The sequence below is a fragment of the Paramisgurnus dabryanus genome, chromosome 5 (genome assembly GCF_030506205.2).
Source record: "Paramisgurnus dabryanus chromosome 5, PD_genome_1.1, whole genome shotgun sequence".
NCBI classification, from domain to species: Eukaryota; Metazoa; Chordata; class Actinopteri; order Cypriniformes; family Cobitidae; genus Paramisgurnus; species Paramisgurnus dabryanus.
Window position 1 is genome coordinate 45386140 of NC_133341.1, and position 22072 is coordinate 45408211.

General features: G+C 38.3%; 3 protein-coding genes across 3 annotated transcripts in view; 2 read left to right on the forward strand and 1 right to left on the reverse strand.

Moving 5' to 3' along the window:
• mboat4 (membrane bound O-acyltransferase domain containing 4) overlaps positions 1–5024 on the reverse strand; it is a 6320-nt gene extending 1296 nt beyond the window's left edge. The window contains exon 1 of the mRNA XM_065284386.2: positions 1961–5024. Coding sequence (XP_065140458.1) covers positions 1961–2088 — 128 coding nt within the window. The 5' untranslated portion in view covers positions 2089–5024. The remainder of the gene's footprint in view (positions 1–1960) is intronic.
• The window catches only part of LOC135774348 (monocarboxylate transporter 12), a 25970-nt gene extending 20050 nt beyond the window's left edge, over positions 1–5920 (forward strand). Inside the window, exon 7 of the transcript XR_010543675.1 lies at positions 5811–5920. The gene's annotated coding sequence lies outside the window, so the exon portion shown is untranslated. The remainder of the gene's footprint in view (positions 1–5810) is intronic.
• On the forward strand, positions 5895–22065 carry gldc (glycine dehydrogenase (decarboxylating)). The gene is made up of 25 exons (XM_065284383.2): positions 5895–6338; positions 6459–6537; positions 9190–9325; positions 10063–10227; positions 11265–11342; positions 11429–11576; positions 12089–12285; positions 12398–12494; positions 12570–12675; positions 14618–14757; positions 14875–14955; positions 15036–15133; positions 15220–15304; positions 15392–15433; positions 15513–15655; positions 17210–17285; positions 19609–19734; positions 20021–20170; positions 20251–20363; positions 20445–20586; positions 20668–20779; positions 20940–21035; positions 21128–21300; positions 21414–21494; positions 21569–22065. The coding sequence occupies exons 1-25, from the start codon at positions 6099–6101 to the stop codon at positions 21704–21706; spliced, it is 3042 nt and encodes a 1013-aa protein (XP_065140455.1). The 5' UTR covers positions 5895–6098; the 3' UTR covers positions 21707–22065.
• The last annotated feature ends 7 nt before the right edge of the window (positions 22066–22072 follow it).

The window sequence follows — 22072 nt, forward strand, 5'->3', positions numbered from 1 at the left end:
GAGGGGAACATCTTTCAAAACAGCATAAGCAGCAGCATGCATTCTTAGGGGCTGATCACACAAAACGTGTTTATGGCAGTGGGAGGCGTCTTTTTTGAATAATTTGCTATGGGCCGTGAGCGTTACGTGCGCTGTTTATCTCGCGTTTTTACACTACTCTTTTTTTAAAGTGATGAAAAAAGGTGCCTCTCCCCTCATTTGATTGGACAGTGAAAAAACGCAAATGACGTCGGGCTCCTTTAAAAACGTGTGGTGCGGCAGGTGGCAAAAAATGTAAGGCGTTCGATGTGCATAAACAGCACGCATTGCAGTGGCGGCTCGTAACCGCTCATCAGAGGGACGCAAATACAAAATATGTGTTTGGAGTGTCATATGTGTTGCTTGTGTTTTCCAAATATGTGTTTGTTGCGTTATGTGAACCATGTGCATCACGTGTTTTGTCAAAATAAGTGCCTGCTGCACACGCGTCAAAACTGTTTATGATAAAATAGACGCTCACATTCACAAAATACATGCAAGACACTCCCTTAACTCTTTCACCGCCAGCGTTTTTAAAAAAAGTTGCCAGCCAGCGGCAGCGTTTTTCATGATTTTCACCAAAGTTGAATGCCTTCCAGAAAATGTTCTTCTTTAAATATATAAACATACAATATACCAAATGAAAGAACAGACCCTCTGCTTTCAAACAAAAAAAAACTTTCATCCTACCTTTAGGGGTTCTTTTGTAATCAGCTTTTGAATATGGGTAGGTTTCTGCAAAAACACCACATTTTGAGCAAAAAGCAGAGATAATTCCATTTTTGTGACGGACTTTTCATAGAGATCCGATTCAGAGCGATCTTTAAAACAGACACGGACATGCAGCAGCTTGCCATAGGGCAATACTTCCAGGTTTAAAAAGTTGCGGAAGCACCTGGTGGATAATAGCGGTATTGCGGAAAGACAGAAAATCTCGTCAATCTGAGTATGCATAAGATTATGTGAGTATCTGGCAAACGCAAGCGTCTTTTTTATCATAAACCCTTGCACAAACACGTGATGCGCATAGGAACTCTTGATGCGCAGAACACATATTTTGAAATGACGAACCACACACCTGATGGGCTACATACATGTTGTGACGAACTTCTCATCATGCGTCCTCGAAAAAAAGAAGTCACCGCTCACCCCCCATAGAAAATCATTCAAAAAAGGCGCCTGCAACTGCCATAAACGAGTTTGGTGTGATCAGCCCCTTAGACTGTAAAAAAAGGTTGTTCAACTTAACTTATTCCCCACCAGCATTTTTTGAGATTTTTCAAAGGTTTCACAAAATACCTTCCAAGAAAATTTTCTTTAATAAATATAAACATACAAATATATCAAACAAAAGAACAGACTCTCTGCTTTCAAGCAAACAAACAAACAAAACGGGAAAAAAATATTTAATCCTATCTTTGTTTGTTCTCTTTTTATAACCTCTTAAATATTGGTAGGTTTTCTTTAAAAATACAAATTTTTTTGCAAAAAGCTGAAATAATTGCCTTTTTTGTAAACAAATTTAGTTAGAGATCAGATTAAAAAAAAATATCAAAACATACACAGAGTTTAAAAGAAATTAAATTAGTTTTTGCTTCAGTTTTGGGTAAATCTAGTGGATAATAGCGGAATTACAGATTATCGTAAAAACACGTCAGGAATGCGATATTGGCAGGAAAATGTTTTCTCTTAATTGACGAGATAATTCTTTTAATAACTTTTTTGAGTTAACTAATATTTTTTATGGAATTAGCTCAACATTTTAAGGCAACCAGGTAACTTACTTTTATAAGTTGAACCAGTAAATAATTTTTACAGTGTATTAAATAAAGGTGCTACAAAAATCAGAGTTCTTTACAGCGGTTCTCCCCAAAGAACCATTCAGTCAGTAACAGGTCTAGCACCTTTAATTTAAGAGTGTGGATGATGTTGTCATATATACCTGTTTACTACTGAGAGACGTCCACTTCTAGCCAAATAATACGACAGCAAAGCAAAAGGAATGTTTAGAAACTGGTAAAACAGCTGCAGGTTTCCATCCAAAAGTACCCAGAGAAGATCCATCACCATGTGGGAACAGTCTGAGAGTATAATGTGTTAAAGAGTGTTATACAGCATGCGGATGAGTCTATTATTTCAATCTCTTATCAGCTGAATGTTTGATCGCCTTGGGGTCTCGTCCATTTGTGTGATCTTTGGAGTAAAATATACATCCAGATTCCAGTCATGCATGGAGATACAGGAACTCAGCAAGTCAACGCTGTGTACTTATTTCCTAAATGCAATCTGACAGCGGCAACCGACTCATGAGCAAACACGAGTATCTTCTCATTGAGTGTAAAGAATAAAAAAACATATTCACTTACTGCATGTTGTTTATGATTTCCTTGGAAAAGGATTTGATACATCCACCGACAGGAAATAATTGATAACCATACTTGTTTCAAACTCTCATGCACTCTAAACTACAAAAATGTTTTTGATGACCTAGATCAGTGTTTCTCAACCCTGGTCCTCAAGGACCCCCTTCCAGAATGTTTTAGATGTCTCCTTAATTAACACACCTGATTTAAATTATTAGCTTGTTAGGGAGACATTCTGAAAGGAGGCTGATGAGTTAGTTAAGGTGTTTTAAATTGGGAGACATCTAAAACTTTCTGGAAGGGGGTCCTTGAGGACCAGGTTTGAGAAACACTGACCTAGATAACACATAAAGGAACAGTGTCATTTTTTTACATTATTAATGATGTACATAAAAGTACAAATGTTTATTTAAAGGACACATATTATACTCATTTTTACAAGATGTTATATAATTCTCAGGTGTGCCTATAGAACAGTGGTCACCAACCCTGTTCCTGGAGACCCTCCTCCATCTCTAGATCCAACCTTTACATTTTTAGGTAGCTGTGAAAAGCTTGATCAGCAGGTTCAGGTGTGTTTGGGGTTGTAGGTGAAGTCTGCAGGAAAGTGGATCTCCAGGAACAGGGTTGGTGACCACTGACCTAGAATGTGTCTTTGGAGTTAAAATACGCTACAGATCATTTGTTATAACCAAGGAGCAACGTTCCAATCTTTCAAATGACAGAAGTGACTTAAACTGCAATTTAGCTACTGGCCGCTAGAGGCTGGCTCCAAAGGCAGTTAATATCCATAGATCCCCATGTTAAAATGCCCAACTTTACAGTAAAAAAATGTACAGCCTGGTACAAAAATAGTTTTTGGTCTTTATAGCTAAGTTTTCCCTTCATGACAACTGTAAGGGGGTGAATTTTTTTGTAACTCATTTGTTTAAATTATATTAAGCCTTAAAGTTCTGCATAATTAAGAGTGTTTTTTTTTACGTTGATGCGCAGCCAAGATGGCGACGGCAGGCACGGCCTACTATTGGCTTCAAAAAAGCTATGATGACGTAACGGACACAACGTCCAAAGTTTTTTACAGTCTATAGTCATATTCGCACGGGATTAGTTTAACAGGGGGACCTCTGAGAAAATCGTGTTTTTAATCCTGTCCATGTGGGTTTTTTTCTCTGATAACCTCCGTAAGAATTCCAGAGCAATTTACCCACTGTTTTTCGCCGAACTCTGAGAAATTTAATCCCGTCCGGATGCAAATGTCTGTGTTTGCCCGCAATATCTTTTGAAAATGCGGTTCATTTTGTGTTTTGGCCAACGTGATCTGCCGTAAGGTCTTACTAATGCGCGTATATTGTATTTTCTGAGTCCCATTCATTCAGATATGGATGTTTTTTCGCATTCGGCAAAATAAAATAATTAAATCCAGACGAGCTGAATATCAAACACTGTTAAGACTGGCCACTGTAATATCATTAACGTTATAAGAAACTCCGTTCAAAGTTGTTCAACTCCGGAATGGTAAAGTTAATTAATAAAGATAATAATTGTTATTAATCATTATTTCTAAATTTCTTTGGGTTTATTATAAGTAGAGAGTTATATAAAACACGTAGACTTACGTTACTTTATTAGGATTTGTATATTTTATTTTGATTTATTAAAATTAAATGAATAAATTACATGTTCTGTCATACTTCAACATTTAAGAAAAATATTAAACATTACAAACACGCGTATCCACAGCACGTGCTCTTCTGCAACGCCCAAATGCATTAAACAGACACTCCCATCTCTGGAATAGCCTGCATCATTTAAATCCCGTCCGAATCGGTACATAAAATCACAGACGTCCTGGGGGACACGTTGAAACTCGAACGTTGTTTGGAAAACTAATCCCGTCCGAATAGTGCTTATGGTTATAGACGGTTTCATCAGGCGCACGTGTGTGACGCAATAAGCGTCTGGTCCGAACTTTACTTCCGGTTTCTGTTTGTTTAATGGTCTGACTGTTGAAACTGAACTCTTAAAGAAATACCTAATCGAAAATAATAAATGTTTGGGTTCCTATTTAATCTACGTGGTTTTTTTTTGCTTGTTATATAAATAAACTACTTTAAAAGGACTTTGTTGTAATTTATTCTTTGCAGAGTTTACCAGAAGTTACGTGATGACCACGAAAGCCGCATGTTTATGTTGTTACTGCTGAAACCGTCTATAACATGTCTAAAATGCCCCTATTTGGGTGGGAGCAAAAATACGCTGTTTTCCTTTGGTGTGTGTACCTTTAACTCTTTCCCTGCCATTGACGAGTTATCTTGTCAATTAAGAGAAATTATTTCCCTGCCAAAGACTCTTTCCTGACAGGTTTTTATGCTAATTTGTAATTCCGCTATTATCCACTAGATGGCACTCTTGCCCAATTTATAAAAAACTGAAGCAAAAATGAATTTAATCAATTTTAAATAAAAATTCAACTATTTCAGCTTTTCGTTTAAAATTTGGTATTTTGAAACCTAGAAACTGAACCCTATTTAAGAAGTTATAAAAGAGAACAAATGAAGATAGGATGAAACTTTTCCCTGTTTTTTTTTTTTTGCTTGTTTGTTTGAAAGCAGAGGGTCTGTTCTTTAATATATTTGTATGTTTAAAAATTAATAGAAGAAAATTTTGTGACTTTTAAAACAAACAAACAAAATAAACTTTTGTGAATGTCAAATTGTATGTTAAAAAATGAAGAAGTCAATAACACTTTTTATAAATTCAAATTTATATCTAAAAAATGTTTTACAACATGCATTGTTGCAGAGCGGCTTTCAGAACATACAGAAGAAACTATGTAGAAAGAAGGAAACAAAAATTATACAAACAGGAAAATGATCAAATATATAGAATAAAATTGGGTCAACAAAGGACAAACCCAACCATCAGGTAACCCAAAAATTTTTTTATATTGACCCAGTAATGGATAAAAACAACCAATCTTAGGTTAAATTACAACCATACAGGTTGGGTTCATCCCTTTTTGATCCAGTTAAAAATAACCCGGCTTGTATGAGATCAAACACTTTCTGTCTATTTTTACATTGAAAGAATATGACACAATTCAATATAAAAACAACAAGGACCAACAAATAAACAGTCACTGTACTTCACATTTTACTACAAAAAAATCAGATTTTTTTGTCTCTTTTTAAACACAATTATCCAAACATCTCTAAAGATTTTTATCATCCTTAAATTATATTTACTTGAGAGCCAAAAAAACAAACCCAACCAAGCCTGTTTGTAATAGGGTATGAAAAAATATTCTTGTTTTTTTCATCACATTACCCACTGGCAACAGCGTGTTGTTGCTTAAAGCAAAACATTACAAAATCGTGTATCATTTTGCTTCTTGACTAAATATAGCATTTATATTTCAACTGTGTTTAGACATTGGAAAACAAGACAGAGCAAGAATTGCAACACAACTATAAACCATGTTAACGCAACAAGCAGGTGAGTAAAGAAGCGCAAACACGAGACTGAAATTAACACGAGTACGAGCTTGGGGTTTGTCCCTGCGTCACACAGATTTCCCTTATCGATTGGCTGCAACGGGAAGGCGTATAAAGTAGACACTTTTTCGGGAATTTCACAGACACTGAGTGGCTTGCGCGGCGTGGAGGTTGGCTGAACGAGATTCATCTATATAGTTGAAGAAGATTTAAAGTAAATAACATGCAGTGTTGCGCTAAATCATGGGGCTTAATCATCACCAGAACGATACCGTACAGGAATAAATGCAACGCTGACACATTTAGGAAAGTTAAGGGTTTGACTCGAACCCTGAGCACCTCACAAGCTCTGTGGTCCAGGAAGATTGAACGGATCCTGCCGAGGCACGATGATTTCTCCGAAAGGCACATCGGACCGGGTGACAAAGAGAAACGAGAGATGCTCAATACACTTGGACTTGAGGTAACAGTATGCATATATATTTATTTATAAAGTAGAAATTAAGCGCACTTCATTATTCGCTCTGTGCAAGTTTAAACATACATGCATATTTACATTTTTTTATCATCTCTTCGATTGCAGTCAATCTCTCATCTTATTGAAAACACAGTTCCCGCATCCATCCGCCTGGGAAGAAGTTTGAAAATGGACGATCCAGTGTGTGAGTTTTTGCCTCGCGCCACTGCAAGCACGTGCCGTTTGTTTTCATCGCGTATTTTCTTGCATCTGTGTTCGATCTCAAACATTTGCATCTTTTGCGTTAAACGTTTGTTTTACACCCCAAATTGGGATTAGAGTCGACAAAGGAGGCTCGAATGTGGGTTACACGCTCTTTGTGTGTCAATGGTGGGTTTAAGTCTTCCTTTGAACATATTTGGAGTTGTTTTTGCGGATCTCCTGACGCCCACCGCTGATGCCAATAGGATGACAAACCGGGTGTAAAGTTCAGCGTCACACGGCCAGTTTGATCTGGTTAGCAGTGGCAGCCCTTAACATGTACTGCTTTGCGTAATGTCACAATCATGCATTAACATTGCACGCAACTTCTAGCATTTGATAAATAGTGCATTTGCTTAAATGGAAAAAAATGCGTTAATCTGTCCAAGTTGATGCTTTACATTTGAATACATTTGTTTTTTTTAGAGAAAACAAACCTTAAACTATTTTTACTTTAATTTTTTGAAAACTTTAAACATTGCTTTGAATATATCCACGTGCATACACATTTTTATTTATTTATTTACATTTATGTACGCTTTTATCCAAAGTATACATTTATTGCCTTCAAACTATACATTTTACAACGGCGTTTTTTTAATACAAGTTCGTCTTTTTTTTTAGATCTGTACTAAACACTTTACTTATTAACATGATCTGTTAAAGTGTCTCTCCCATACCGTTTTTATGCATGACAGAAAAGCTTGCATTTTAAAGGTATAGAATTTGTTGAAACTGATGTATATGCTTGTTTGAGTCTGAACTGAATCTGATGATGGTGGGCTTATACTGGATTCTGCTGGTTCATATAAGTGTGTTTGTGTGTGCGCGCGCGCGTGTATCTTAAAGCAAAATGTTAAATGCCTCCTCATTTAAAAGTAGATTTGGATATAATTGTCAGCTAAATTAATATAGGGAAATGTCCTTTTTTTGTGTGTTTTCAACATAAAATGTTATGAACACTGTGTGAAAATAACCTTGATATCTTTAATATTGACTGATAAGATCATATCAAAGATTGAAATCAAACTTGATGCTCCTAATCTCGTCATTATGAGGAGACCTAAATTTCACAGACACAGGGTCATATTTATTTTTATTATAAATAAAACTTAACTCTGCTGTAAAACACCGCTTTGTAGACAATGCTTAATTTTTAAGGTTTTTTTTTTTGACAAAAGCGTCTTTTAAATGAATAAATGTAAATTTGAGGTGGTCAGTAATGCCCCCGTCGACCCCTCTGTCTAACTGTTTTTACTACACCATTATCTTTGCCCTGTTCACTTGCTGTGTTGCTAAGCTGCAGAACAATGCCTGGGGAATTTTGTGTGTCTGTGTCTTGTTTCTGTGTTGTGTGTGTGTCTGTGTGCGCTGGCTTTAGTGGTTTCCAGAAACTGGTATTTATACTGCTCACCTAAGCATCATTCTTACTGTATATGGGCTTTTTGTCACCTTTAAAGGGACACTACACTTTTTTTGAAAATAGGCTCTTTTTTCAGCTCCCCTAGACTTAAACATTTGCTTTTTATCGTTTTGGAATCCATTCAGCCGATCTCCGTGTCTGGCGGTACTACTTTTAGCAAAGCTTTGCATAATCCATTGAATCTGATTAGACCATTAGCATCGCGCTAAAAAATCACCTAAGAGTTTCAATATTTTTCCTATTTAAAACTTGACTCCTCTGTAGTTACATCGTGTACTAAGACCAACAGAAAATTAAAAGAAGTGATTTTTAAGGCCGATATGGCTAGGAACTATACTCTCATTCTGGCATAATAATCAAGGACTTTGCTGCCGTAACATGGCTGCAGCAGGCGCTAAGATATTATGCAGCGCCTGAAAATAGTTCTCTTGTTTACTTTCAATAGCAGAGGATTATTTTCGGGCACTGTGTAATATCATTGCGCCTGCTGCATCCATGTTACGGCAGCAAAGTCCTTGAATGAGAGTATAGTTCCTAGCCATATCGGCCTAGAAAATTACAACTTTAATTAATTTTCTGTCAGTAACTATAGGAGACTCAAATTCGGGAATATATAGAAATTCTTTGGTCATTTTTTAGCGTGATGCTAATGTTCTAATCAGATTCAATGGATTATGCTAAGCTATGCTAAAAGGGGTACGCCAGACCCGGAGTTCGGCTGAATGGATTTCAAAATTGTTTAACACTATGGGAGCCGGAAAATCATCCTATTTAAAAAAAAAAGTGGAGTGTCCCTTTAACAGAGTTTGACAGTAACAGAATTGACTAATTTGAACAACAGGAAATCCAAATAATTTAAATAATAAAAAATGTAACCATTTGAAAAACGCATATTATATAATCGCCTATGTGTTTAAAAGATGTTTATTTCAGTAAGTCTTGTGAGAAGCCTTTTTTGAGTCACATTTGAGCCATAGTGGCCATCGCTTGTTAAAATGAAAGCAAAGAAGCATTCGTTTTGACTCGGCACAAACAGTTTGTGCTCTCAAAAAGATGTCGGCCCTGAATCATCTATTTACTGTTACATCAGACTGTACTCACGTTGGGTGACAGAATGTTCTTCCAATAATCTCAGATGTAATCTTATCTACTGTATGTGTTTCATCATTGCAGGTGAAAACGAGATTCTTGATTCACTCCAGAAGATTGCCTCCAGAAATAAGATGTGGAGGTCTTATATAGGAATGGGTTATTATAACTGCTTCGTACCACCGGTCATACAAAGAAACCTGCTTGAGAATTCTGGATGGTATGTGTCTGTTTAAATGCTTTTTGGAGGCGTTTCTATTTGAAGTACTAAATACTGAATTACGTTACCATCTGTCACATCTGCAGTACATACTTGGTCCAAAAGCAAATTGAAGCAAGATGGCTTTTTGTTTTTGGAGATGTGCATCTGATATCACTCAAGCACATATCAATCCAGTTTCGAACCCACAGACGATTATATAAACTTTAAGTATCGCTAATTTACATTAAAGGTGCAATGTGGGTTTTTAGCGCCATCTTAAGGTGAGATTGCGAATTGCAACCAACCTCCATTTCGAAACGCAATTAGAAGCTACGGTAGCCCACCACCACAGGACAAACATATCGTCGTCTGTCACAACGTAGGGATGAGACACGTAGTTTGTCCGTTTAGGGCTACTGTAGAAACATGACGGCGACTTCCATGTAAGGAGACCCGCGGTGTTTGTAGATAAAACGGCTCATTCTAAGGTAATAAAAACAATATAGTTCATTATGTAAGGCCTTTACACACCACTGATAATATGGTTATATATATTATATTGCATTTCTGTCAAGAGATCCTTCTAAAAGTTACACATTGCACCTTTACATTGTTTCCTAAATGTTTAATCCTAGTATGTGGAAAAATATGAATTTCTCATATTGCACACTTTGCCCTTGCCTACTAATATCGTTATTTAAGGTTTGTAAATTTGACCTTTAAATCAATGCATATCTTGTTGCTATACTTTCTAGGGTGACTCAGTATACGCCCTACCAGCCTGAGGTTTCTCAAGGACGTCTCGAGAGTTTGCTCAATTATCAGACATTGGTTTGTGACATCACTGGAATGGCGGTAGCTAATGCGTCGTTGCTGGATGAAGGAACCGCAGCTGCAGAAGCCATGCAACTCTGCCACAGGTTGGTGGATGACTAAAGTAATTTTACGACATTTAAAGTCACTCCAGGGCTGGGAGTGAACGCTTCCTAGTAAACAAGGCAGTTAAAGGGGAATTCCGCCCTAAAACGGAATTTAGGGTGTTTTTTCGTTGTTAACGAGTCAAACTTTCATTTAAAAGCATATTTATGACTAAAGAGCAACATTTAAGATATTTAAGATTTTCGTTTTCTGGTAAACTGGCCTTTGAATGGGAGTGAATAGGGCATGTCGATTGAGCGCACAAAATCTCTATTTTTACAACACTAAGGAGGCTCGACACAACGTGATACTTTACTCGAAGTATCACGTGGGTCTCTACACATGAACGCGAGCATTGAGAACATTGTTTGTGTACACAGATTTTAGTAAAAGCGAAAAGTTTGGAACAACTTACCGTGCTGTTAAACTGCGTCCCGCCGCCATATTGCCAGTCATGAGCAATCGATTTCAGAATGCGATTGAATGGACTCCATAGGACGCTACTTTTCAACTACAGGGTCAATATTGTTTTTCACTTGAGACAAAACAACAAATTATCCGTGCATTTATATGGAACTATGCTTTAGGAGCTATCCATCTTTACTCTCCTTCCTCCTTATGTCGCATTCTGAGATCGATTTCTCATGACTGGCAAGATGGCGGCGGGACGCAGTTTAACAGCACGGTAAGTTGTTCCAAACTTTTCGCTTTTACTAAAATCTGTGTACACAAACAATGTTCTCAATGCTCGCGTTCATGTGTAGAGACCCACGTGATACTTCGAGTAAAGTATCACGTTGTGTCGAGCCTCCTTAGTGTTGTAAAAATAGAGATTTTGTGCGCTCAATAGACATGCCCTATTCACTCCCATTCAAAGGCCAGTTTACCAGAAAACGAAAATCTTAAATATCTTAAATGTTGCTCTTTAGTCATAAATATGCTTTTAAATGAAAGTTTGACTCGTTAACAACGAAAAAACACCCTAAATTCCGTTTTAGGGCGGAATTCCCCTTTAATGCTCACCTGTTTCTTTTCAAAGGCAAAACAAAAGAAGAACATTTTACATTGACCCACGTTGTCACCCACAGACTATTGCAGTCGTGCAAACCAGAGCAAAGTACGTAGATTGGGATTTTTCCCCCCAAAATAACCTATGTGTCGAACAGTGTTTTGATATTGAGTATGAATGTTTGTCTGGTTTAGTTATATCGGTGTGAAGACGATTCTCAAGCTTCCTCATGAGATGGACTTCAGCGGTAAGGACGTTAGCGGTGTTCTCTTCCAGTATCCTGATACTGAGGGCCGGGTTGAAGATTTTACCGAACTGGTTGATCGGGCTCACAAGGCTGGCGTATGTACCTCGGATATCCTAGTTGTTATTTCACTGAGAACAAAGACTGTGAACTGTGTAGTACTAAATTGTGGAGTTACACCGTTGAAAGGTTTATCCACATTTCTGTGTTCAGGATTATTTGGGCGGGGCTAAAATGGTGGCTCGATGATGCACTGGAGCCACCGAGCATGGCCCCGCCCCCTAACACAATCACAAGCATCCATTAAGGTTGTAGCAGTTTTTGAAAGTCAAGAGATTTCATGTGAGTGGGCGTGGTTTCCATGCGACAGCAGACACGCCCCCAGCATTTGAGAGCAGAGAATCCTGCCTGTTTTTTTACCATTTTGTTAACTTATTTTATTTATTTGACACTGACTAAGTCATTCAAATTTGGCTGGGTGGTTAGTATAACATTTTTCACATTTAATATCGGACTTTGCACAAACTTTAAATGCATCATTTAGTTTTCATTTTAAAACTATTTAACTTGTAATCTTGCATAAAAATCCATGTAAATGTTTATTTTAAAGGCACTGGCGTGCTGTGCCACAGACTTGTTGGCGCTCTGCGTGCTGCGTCCTCCGGGTGAGTTCGGAGTAGACATCGCTCTCGGCAACTCTCAGCGATTCGGCGTTCCCCTCTGCTACGGCGGACCCCACGCCGCCTTCTTCGCCGTCAAAGAAAATCTTGTCAGGATGATGCCGGGAAGGATGGTTGGAGTGACCAGGTGTGTTTTATTCGTAGTTAAACACCGATCATTTACGACAAATCCTAAAGAGCACTTGCTAATATGTTGGAAGCGTATACAGACTCTCCAATCCTTCTTGCATCTTTTAAAGAGATGCCGCCGGAAAGGAAGTTTATCGTCTGGCTCTGCAAACCAGAGAGCAGCACATCCGTAGAGACAAAGCCACCAGTAACATCTGCACAGCTCAGGTAAAGCTCCACGTTCCAAATATTTCTGTTGTGACGTCGTTTGGTTTTTGTGCTCAATCGTGTGTTGAATTTCAGGCTCTTCTTGCGAACATGGCCGCGATGTTTGCGTTGTATCACGGACCTCAAGGCTTAAAGCACATAGCAGAGAGGACCCACAATGCAACTTTGATTCTAGCTGAAGGCAAGTAGTGCAGTAGTTTTTATAGTAATAAGGCGTACTAAGATACTATTTAAACGTTTTAAATAGGGATGCAGTGATATATCGGTCTATAACTGATATTGGCTGATAAAAGCGTTTTTTTTTTCAACTATCGACCGATCGTTTAAAAATAGCAGATGATCAGGCCAGATTATATAAAAATGACAGAAAAATGCACAGTAGCTGTGTTTACATTATCCTTCAAATTGCCCAAATTGAAATCGCACCCAACAGAAAGTGGCAATTTCACAAAAACTCCCATATATCGCAAAAATGTTTTTGCGTTTGGGTGAGGTGGTTTTTCAGGCGATTTGAATAAGGAATATCGCAAAACTGCAATGGAAACATTTTATTCGCATTAACATTGTGTAAGTCACATGATCATTCTTTAAAGTCACAATGAAATTTAAATGAAAAAAACGTCATTTGAAATATTTTTTTACAAATGACTTATCTGTGAGCTGTTTTTTTTTTATCATGTGCCCTCATAATTTTTAATCAAGAGCAAATCTCCTTCCTTTCTCGAAACGATCTATCTTTACTTCCGGTCATATGGTGTGGCAGGTGGGCAGGGTCCGCTCATTGTGGGTGTGAGCAAAAATGTGTCGTTTTAGGTGTTTCCTGTTAAATTCCAATGAGCTGATCTCTGCACTAAATGGCAGTGCCGTGGTTGAATAGTGCAGATTTAAGGGGTGGTATTATCCCCTTCTGACATCACAAGGGGAGCAAAATTTCAATGACCTATTTTTAACATGCTTTCAGAGAATGGTTTTCAAAACTAAGTTATTGGGTTGTTCTTTTTCAAAATTTTTAGGTTAATAAAAGCACTGAAGACCCAATTATAGCGCGTAAACATGAAAAAAGTAATATGTCCTCTTTAAATATGATGTGTTATGTTTGATTGGAGGACAAGACAAAAGAGGTGTGTTTGACTTAACATCGCGTTACAAGAACTGCATGACGTCAACATACCGTTAGTCGGGAGTCGACTGCTCTGAATGCTTACAAATCGCTCTCGCTGTATTTTGATGCCATCTGCATGTCGGTCTGCGTGGCGCCATATGAAGTCAAAGTCGCGTGCCGCTACGGTTTTTGGAATGAGACAATTAAATTACGATTAAGTCGAATTATAACGGTTAATGAATCCGCCAAAGTATCTTCGGGCGACTTATAGGAATTTAAAGGGGACATATCATGAAAATCTGACTTTTTCCATGTTTAAGTGCTATAATTGGGTCCCCAGTGCTTCTATCAATCTAGAAAATGTGAAAAAGAACAGCTTAGTAACTTTTTGGTACGGGTCATTGAAATTTAGCTCCCCTTGTGATGTCAGAAGGGGATTTTCTTATAATAATTCCACCCCTTAATCTGCCCTATCCAACCACGGGGACATTTCATGAAAATCTGACTTTTTCCATGTTTAAGTGCTATAATTGGGTCCCCAGTGCTTCTATCAATCTAGAAATTGTGAAAAAGAACAGCCCAGTAACTTTTTGGTACGGGTCATTGAAATTTAGCTCCCCTTGTGATGTCAGAAGGGGATTTTATTATAATAGTTCCACCCCTTAATCTGCCCTATCCAACCACGGCACTGTCATTTAGCGCAGAGATCAGCTGATTTGCATTTAAAAGGACACACCCAAAAATGGCACATTTTTGCTCACACCCACAAAGTGGCAATTTTAACATGTTATAATAAATTATTTATATCATATTTTGAGCTAGATCTTCACATACGTACTATGGGGAAACCAAATATTTATTTGACATCTTATAAAAGTCTTGTGAAATGTCCCCTTTAAAACATGGTGTAAAAAGCTACCAACTATTGGTATCCGTAAAAGTCATGCTAAGTAATCGAATGTGGGCACAAATTTTGTATCGTGCATCCCTAGTTTTAAATGTCTGTTTTTGTCAAAAATAGGTTTGAAAAGAGCTGGACACAAACTCCAGCATGATAACTTCTTTGACACGCTTAAGATACACTGCGGTGTGGCTGGTAAGGACATTTTAGAAAAAGCTATGCAGAGGGAGATCAACTTACGCTTCTACAGTGATGGAGTGGTGAGTCCTGTTTACTGCACTTCGCTTCATGAAAGCATGTGTGCACATAAATCATTTCGTTTGAAAACAAGAAAAGATGGCGCATGCATGTGTTTTAAATAGTCATGTGGTTTTTAGCTTGGAGTGTCTCTGGACGAAACCGTGACTGAGAGAGACTTGGATGATCTTCTCTGGGTCTTTGGCTGTGAATCTTCAGCTGTGAGTGACTTGAGTGATTCAGAAAATGTGTTTATTTTTGGATGGTTGCCTTTACGATTCACCCCTTTGCCATTTATCAGGAGCTTATCGCTGAGAAAATGAGTGAGAGAAGCAAGGGATTGTTGGCAAGCCCTTTCAAGAGAACCAGCACGTTTCTCACCCATCCAGTGTTTAACAGGTTAGTTTGCTAAGGGTAGTTACCGTAATAATAATTGTGTTTTATGTGTTGAAATTGACTAATTAAAAATTGACTAACTATTTCAGTTATCACTCTGAAACTAATATTGTACGATACATGAAACGTTTGGAAAACAAGGATATTTCCCTCGTCCACAGTATGATTCCATTGGTAAGTAAAGTTTGTATTTCATCCCTTGCGACTGATGTCAGATGAACTTTCTTAATAATTGTGTCGATACTTGTGTGTTGAATCCAGGGCTCCTGCACTATGAAGCTGAACAGTTCGTCCGAGCTCATGGTAAGTCACCGCTATCCTCTTATTTCAAAGTTATATGTGAACCAATCTCATCCTTTTGCTCTCTCAAACTCTTCAACAGCCGATAACCTGGAGAGAATTTGCTAACATCCATCCGTTTGTGCCGCTGGAGCAGGCTGAAGGTTATCAGCAGCTCTTCAGACAGCTAGAGAAAGACCTTTGTGAGATCACAGGATATGATAAGATCTCGTTTCAACCAAATAGGTAAGTTAAAATTCCACATTGGTAAATACTACGATATTAAAGTCCCCCCGTAGTTGATTTTTTTTTTAATCACTTAAAACTTATCTTTGAGCATCATAATGAGCGTCTGTTAAAAGTTTTCCCCTTCAACGATAATTTCTTTGTGCTTTAAAACAATGTCAGAGACGATGGTGTAGTGGGCAGGCTCCGACCATAGATATAAATATGCAAATTAGTCGGCGCCTCCAGTCTCTCACAATACGTCGGACCATAGATATACATGTAAATAGATGCCACATTCAGCAGTTTCAGACACATAATTGCTAAGTCCGGTTTCACACAATGCATACGTCAAATGCGCGTAATGTTTTTTGCGCTGATGTTAACAGGTTGGAGCATTCACACTGCACGTGTGAGCATCACAGAAGTAGAGCTGAAGCAGTCAATGGAGCATCCATACATAATAGATTTGTTCGACTTCTTGCAGCGGCGCAAGAACCGACAGCCGGATGACATCAAAGTTCTGCGAGAGCGATTTATAAGCAAACTTCTCCGTATGATTTCGCGAATCGCGGTACTTTGACATCATCCAGCGGTTGATTCTTGCGCCGCCGTATGAAGTTGAACAAGACTATTATCTATGGCTCAAAACTACTGATCCACTGTGTTGATGCGATTGGTTACATAGGCGCGATTTTTTTCTGCTCGGCACAACGTCATGCAATGCTTAGAAGCTGCAAACGCTAAGGGAGCGCCCATGCGCCTTTTTTGAGCTGTTTTAAAAGCAAAATCTGAAACGCCCCTTATTCACCTTATTCATCAAAGTGTAGATATTACAACACGTGAGATCGAACAATCAGAGAGGTTCCTGAATTTTTTTTACGCGTTTTTGATAAAAGTTAATTTGGCGTATCTGCTGTTTTTCCATCTATTATTAGTTACACATTTGAAACTGGGGGGAATTTTAAACCACCACTTTCTTTTGGGACTTTCTATAGAAAACTCCAGTTTTATGGAGAAAATAATCTGAAATGATGTTGAATGATGATTTGCACATAGTTTGTCTTGAATCATGTTAAAAACACCACATATAAAAAACTTGGATTTTCAACACGGGGGGACTTTAAGAGCATTTTCAAATACAATTTTAACGTTACAATCGGACAAAACATTGCATATAAAAATAATTTTAGCACAAATGTCAACTTTGACCGATGTTTAAGTTGTAATTAGCTTGCTGTCTTCAACTTTGTATACTTGGCAGTTGTATACTTGCTTTAAATGACACCGTCTGTTAGTTTTGGCTGTTGTAGCTACAGAATCAATCACGTGCTTTATTTGAATCGTAGTTAACGTTGTCCTGTGGTTCACAGAACAAATGTCAACATGCCATTTATTTTTATTCCGGCTCTGATAAGTTTGGGGGTGTGTATGCATCAATGCATTCTGCTTGGTTGACACTTTAACCGGACTATTAGCATACTGTACTTACAGATCTTATCTTTGAACTCTGGTTAACTGCGGCTTAACTGTTACATGTACATGATAGGATTGATTTTTTTTTTTGTCCTGTAGTGGTGCGCAGGGAGAATATGCGGGTCTGGCTGCCATCAAAGCCTATCTGAATTCCAAAGGAGAATCTCACAGAACGGTCAGTATCATCCTACAGTGACGAAAACCAACTCTCTAGACCAAAAAATTTACATTTAGATATACAATGAGATACAATGCATACATTTTTATCAGTACGTGTGTTCCATGGGATTCGAACCCACAACCTTTGCACTGCAATGCTGTATCAATTGATTTTCAGAAACATAGATACGGAATTAAAAGTTAAGGAGAGCCAAAAGCACTTTTATCATCCAAAAGATCAGTCTGAATGGCTTACGTTCTTCTAAAGCCTTTGTTTAAATTAGAGCCATTAAAACGACATCATCTATAAAATTTGTTAGCAAATGTTTCACGATCGCCCGATACAGAAAACTGACCATTTCCAAATGTGAGGTGAGACTCGCTGGTATAAACTTTCATGAGCTAGAAAGTTCGAAAAGTGGCAAAATCCTAGAAAGGCAAAATGAGATCAGCGCTAAAAGTGCTTAGTCAGTCAAGTCATTACAGCGTTTTGTAATCTGGCCTTTGTTTTTATCAGCTTCCTTATAAGCAGATCTTAGATAGGTCTTTAACACAGCCAAGGTTCAAACTGCCATGCTTGATCAAATAACCATGGAAAACAAGCATCCGCTTGGAGGATTCAGATCCATATTTGGTGATTTTTAAGAGTCGTTGATTGCACAATTTTATGTATTTAGGCCACTGTGTTCCATGTCAAAGGTCCGGCATACGGCTGACATTGTTTTATTTGACATAGATGTCGTTGCATGGCAAAATTGATTTACATTTATCATTATTTATCCAAAGTGACTCTAGCTATACGGTTTATCAGCACATGCGTTCCCTGAGGATCGAACCGGCAACCTTTGCACTGCTAACACAATGCTCTACGGATTGAGACACAGGAATATGCTTCACAAACAGAGTTCCCTAACAATAGCTGTGTTTCTATTACCGTTCAAATTGCGCAAATTGAAAACTAACCCAATGGAAACACAGTAATTTCGCATAAGCTCTCATATTGGAAAAGTTTTTATGCTCAGGTGAGGTGGTTTTTCAGGCGATTCGATGGGGGAGGTGGTTTATCGGGCGATACAAAAATAGGAATATCGCAAAACTGCAATGGAAACATTTTATTTGCATTTACGGTGCATAAAAGTCAAAGGATCATTTTTTTAAATATGGCACTGTATGTTTGATTGGTGGAAAAGACAGAAGAGGTGTGGTCGACCTCATGTGGCATCACGCGTGCGCTATTTAAGAGTCGACTATTCTGTATGTTTTTAAGTCCTTTTGCAGTATTTTGATGTCATCTGCATGTCAGTCGCCATGGTTTTTGGAATAGCTTATTGCAAGACAACAAAATTACGTTTTATTCGGTTAACGAATTGTCATTTAAAAAAAAGGCGCTAAATAGGGCTGCATTAAACCAAACTAAACTAATCGTTTGCAGAATTAAAGTTGTAGGTTACATAGTGTGTGCGTGTACTGTGTATAATAATTATGTATATATAAATACACACACACATTCATTTATATGTAAGCTATAAGGTACGAGAGGATGTGCCGTATCGTGAATAAGTAATGGCTGAAGGGCGTTGTTACTGTGGGTTAGCGGCAACGCTCAATTTGCGTCATTCGTGCAAACTAGACGCATTAATGAGGCGGAATCGCATCTGCCTGCGCTAAATGACTCATTCGTGCCGCGAGACCACCAGACGCGCGTCAACGCATCTTTATATTGACTTGACATTGATTGAAATCACCTGGCTTGACGCCTCTACCGCTGCTGATGTGAACGCAGCATTAGGCACGACGCGAAGCGGTAACCATTTTCTATCCTTCGGCTAGAAAAAAATAAATGTTCCAATGTGTAATATGCATGAAAGCTCAAATAAAAACAAACCATTTTCAAACTGACGTGTGGTTGCTAAGGGTGTTGCTAAGGATGATAAATAGAACTGTTGGGTGAAGCGGTTGTAACCGTGGTTTATCGTAAATAAAGCACAGCTATTGACCAATCAGAATCAAGGATTGGAAACTAACCGTTTTATAAATTTATATAAATACACACACATGCATTTGTATATTTAAGAAATAATTACATGTGTATTTTTATATTTATAATACACATTTTTTTGCTTAAAATTATGTGTGTTTATTAATAAAGTGGTATAGAGATACCGGTATAGAGATACAGATACATAATTATTATATAGTACACACATATATGATCTAAACAAAAACTTTTATTCTGCAAACGGTTGGTTGCGATTAGTTGTTATGCAGCCCGGGTGCTAAAGTTTTGAATATATCTCTAATGGAAACACAGCTAATGAATCTGTTACGAATCTCTTCAGGTCTGTTTGATTCCTAAATCGGCTCATGGGACGAATCCTGCCAGTGCTCAGATGGCTGGCATGAAGGTTCAGGTGGTGGAGGTGGATAAAGACGGCAGCATCGATGTGGCTCACCTCAAAGCAATGGTACATACAGTACAGTTCTCCTGTACAATGATGTAATCTGCAGGACATGTTGACCTTTAGTCAATACTTAACCAGATATTGTTACTTAACCATTAACAAGAAATGGGTAACTGTCAAAGCTGAACTGTATTATTTTGTATTGCATACCAGTAGTGCCACCCATGATTTTATTTGCTTTAAGCCAATCCTTCTATGTTTGGATGTTTAATCCGTAATTGCGTATAAATCAGGAATCGAATGAATTTGCTTTGTTTTCATTATTATTTTCATCTGTAACCTCTCATAGGTGGACAAACATAAAGCAAATCTCGCTGCCATGATGATCACTTACCCCTCCACAAACGGTGTGTTTGAGGAGAACGTCAGTGAGGTCTGCGATCTCATTCATCAAAATGGAGGACAGGTGTACCTGGATGGTGCCAACATGAACGCCCAGGTATGTTTTGAAGAAGATGTTGGCAGTAAAATCATCTTTACCTCAAGCATTTCAATGTGCATGTATGATGTTTCATACAGGTGGGCTTATGCCGACCGGGAGACTATGGCTCAGATGTGTCTCATTTGAATCTCCACAAAACCTTCTGCATTCCTCACGGTGGAGGCGGACCTGGGATGGGACCGATAGGAGTGTAAGTATCCGTTTTATTTTAGGGATAAAATGTAAAGGTTGGAGGTTTGGGTCAACGACTAAAAATGAGGTTCTCTTACAGGAAACAGCATCTTGCTCCCTTCCTTCCCAGTCACCCGGTCGTGAACATTCAGTTCAGCGATGCGCTGAGCTCTCTGGGTACCATCAGCGCTGCGCCGTGGGGCTCTAGTGCCATCCTGCCCATCTCATGGGCTTACATTAAGGTCCCGCTGCCCTTCTTGCCATGCTTTTCTTTGTATTTCTGAATACTCAATTTATTTGGGTTTCGGTTTTGTATTTAACAGATGATGGGTGCGAAGGGTCTTGTGCACGCTACAGAGGTGGCCATCCTTAATGCCAACTACATGGTTAAAAGACTGGAAAACCATTACAAAATTCTTTTCAGGGGCACTAAAGGTTGGTTTAATATGTTATGCCAAATCTGGTCTTGCGTTTGACCCTTGTTCAACCAATAATGCAAAATTAAGGTGGAACTTTTTTGCAATGCCTTTAGTTATGTACAAACAGCATGTTTAAGTAAATGAGTACTGCTAAAATCTTTTTATGCGATTTATAGGATTTGTTGCTCACGAATTTATTCTGGACGTCCGGCCCTTTAAGAAAAGTGCAAACATCGAGGCAGTTGACGTAGCAAAACGGCTGCAAGATTACGGTAAGTGGCTGTAAAATTAAGCCGTAAATGCATGTTTTATAGGGGTTTGCCAATGTGCTGATGATCAAGAACCTTTAATTTTCCTGCACCAGGTTTTCACGCACCCACCATGTCATGGCCTGTAGCGGGAACTCTGATGATCGAACCCACAGAGTCGGAGGACAAAGCCGAGCTGGACCGGTTCTGTGACTCGCTGTTGGCTATACGTCAAGAGATCGCAGACATCGAGGAGGGCAGAATGGATTCTAGGGTTAATCCTTTAAAGGTGATGTTATGCTTTTTATTAAATATAGATACAGTAACTCTTTAGTTAAATGGCTTATAATACATTTTTTTGGTACAAATATCTAAAAATTCTTGCTTTTATTATCAAATAAGATGGCTCCTCACTCATTGGCCTGCATTACCTCCACCACATGGGATCGGCCGTACTCCAGAGAGTTTGCTGCCTTTCCCACGGTATGTTGCACACTTTTTTTTCATATTCAGTTTATTTTGAGAAGATTTGTGAATGCCTCTTAACGTCGTTTTAGCCTTTCGTGAGACCCGAGACCAAGTTCTGGCCGACAATTTCAAGGATCGATGACATCTATGGAGACCAACATCTCGTCTGCACCTGCCCACCCATGGATGTCTACGAGTCTCCGTATGAAGAGCGAGCTTCATCGTGACCTCATGTGATGTCATCCAAATGAACCATTCCCGTCAAATGTCATCCCGCCCCTCTCTCTCCTGTGATTACAGTTTTTCTTTGCAAACAGTGTACACATAGCTGGCCTCTTGTTACTCTACTAAAACAATCCAAATCTGACTCGGATACTGTAATCCACCTGTATAGGGGTTCTTTATTTTGTCTTTTTATATTTTTATTCACTGTACGGAAAGCGTTTGGGTCTTTTTGGTCTGTATGTAGCCGTAACTTACCGGCATTGTTATCATTAATTTTTATAGATGTAACGCTTTCTAATTATTTAAGAAATTGTATTCAAGCCTGTTTGTAGCAGTTTAATAAATATTTTAAAAGAAGAAATTTTACG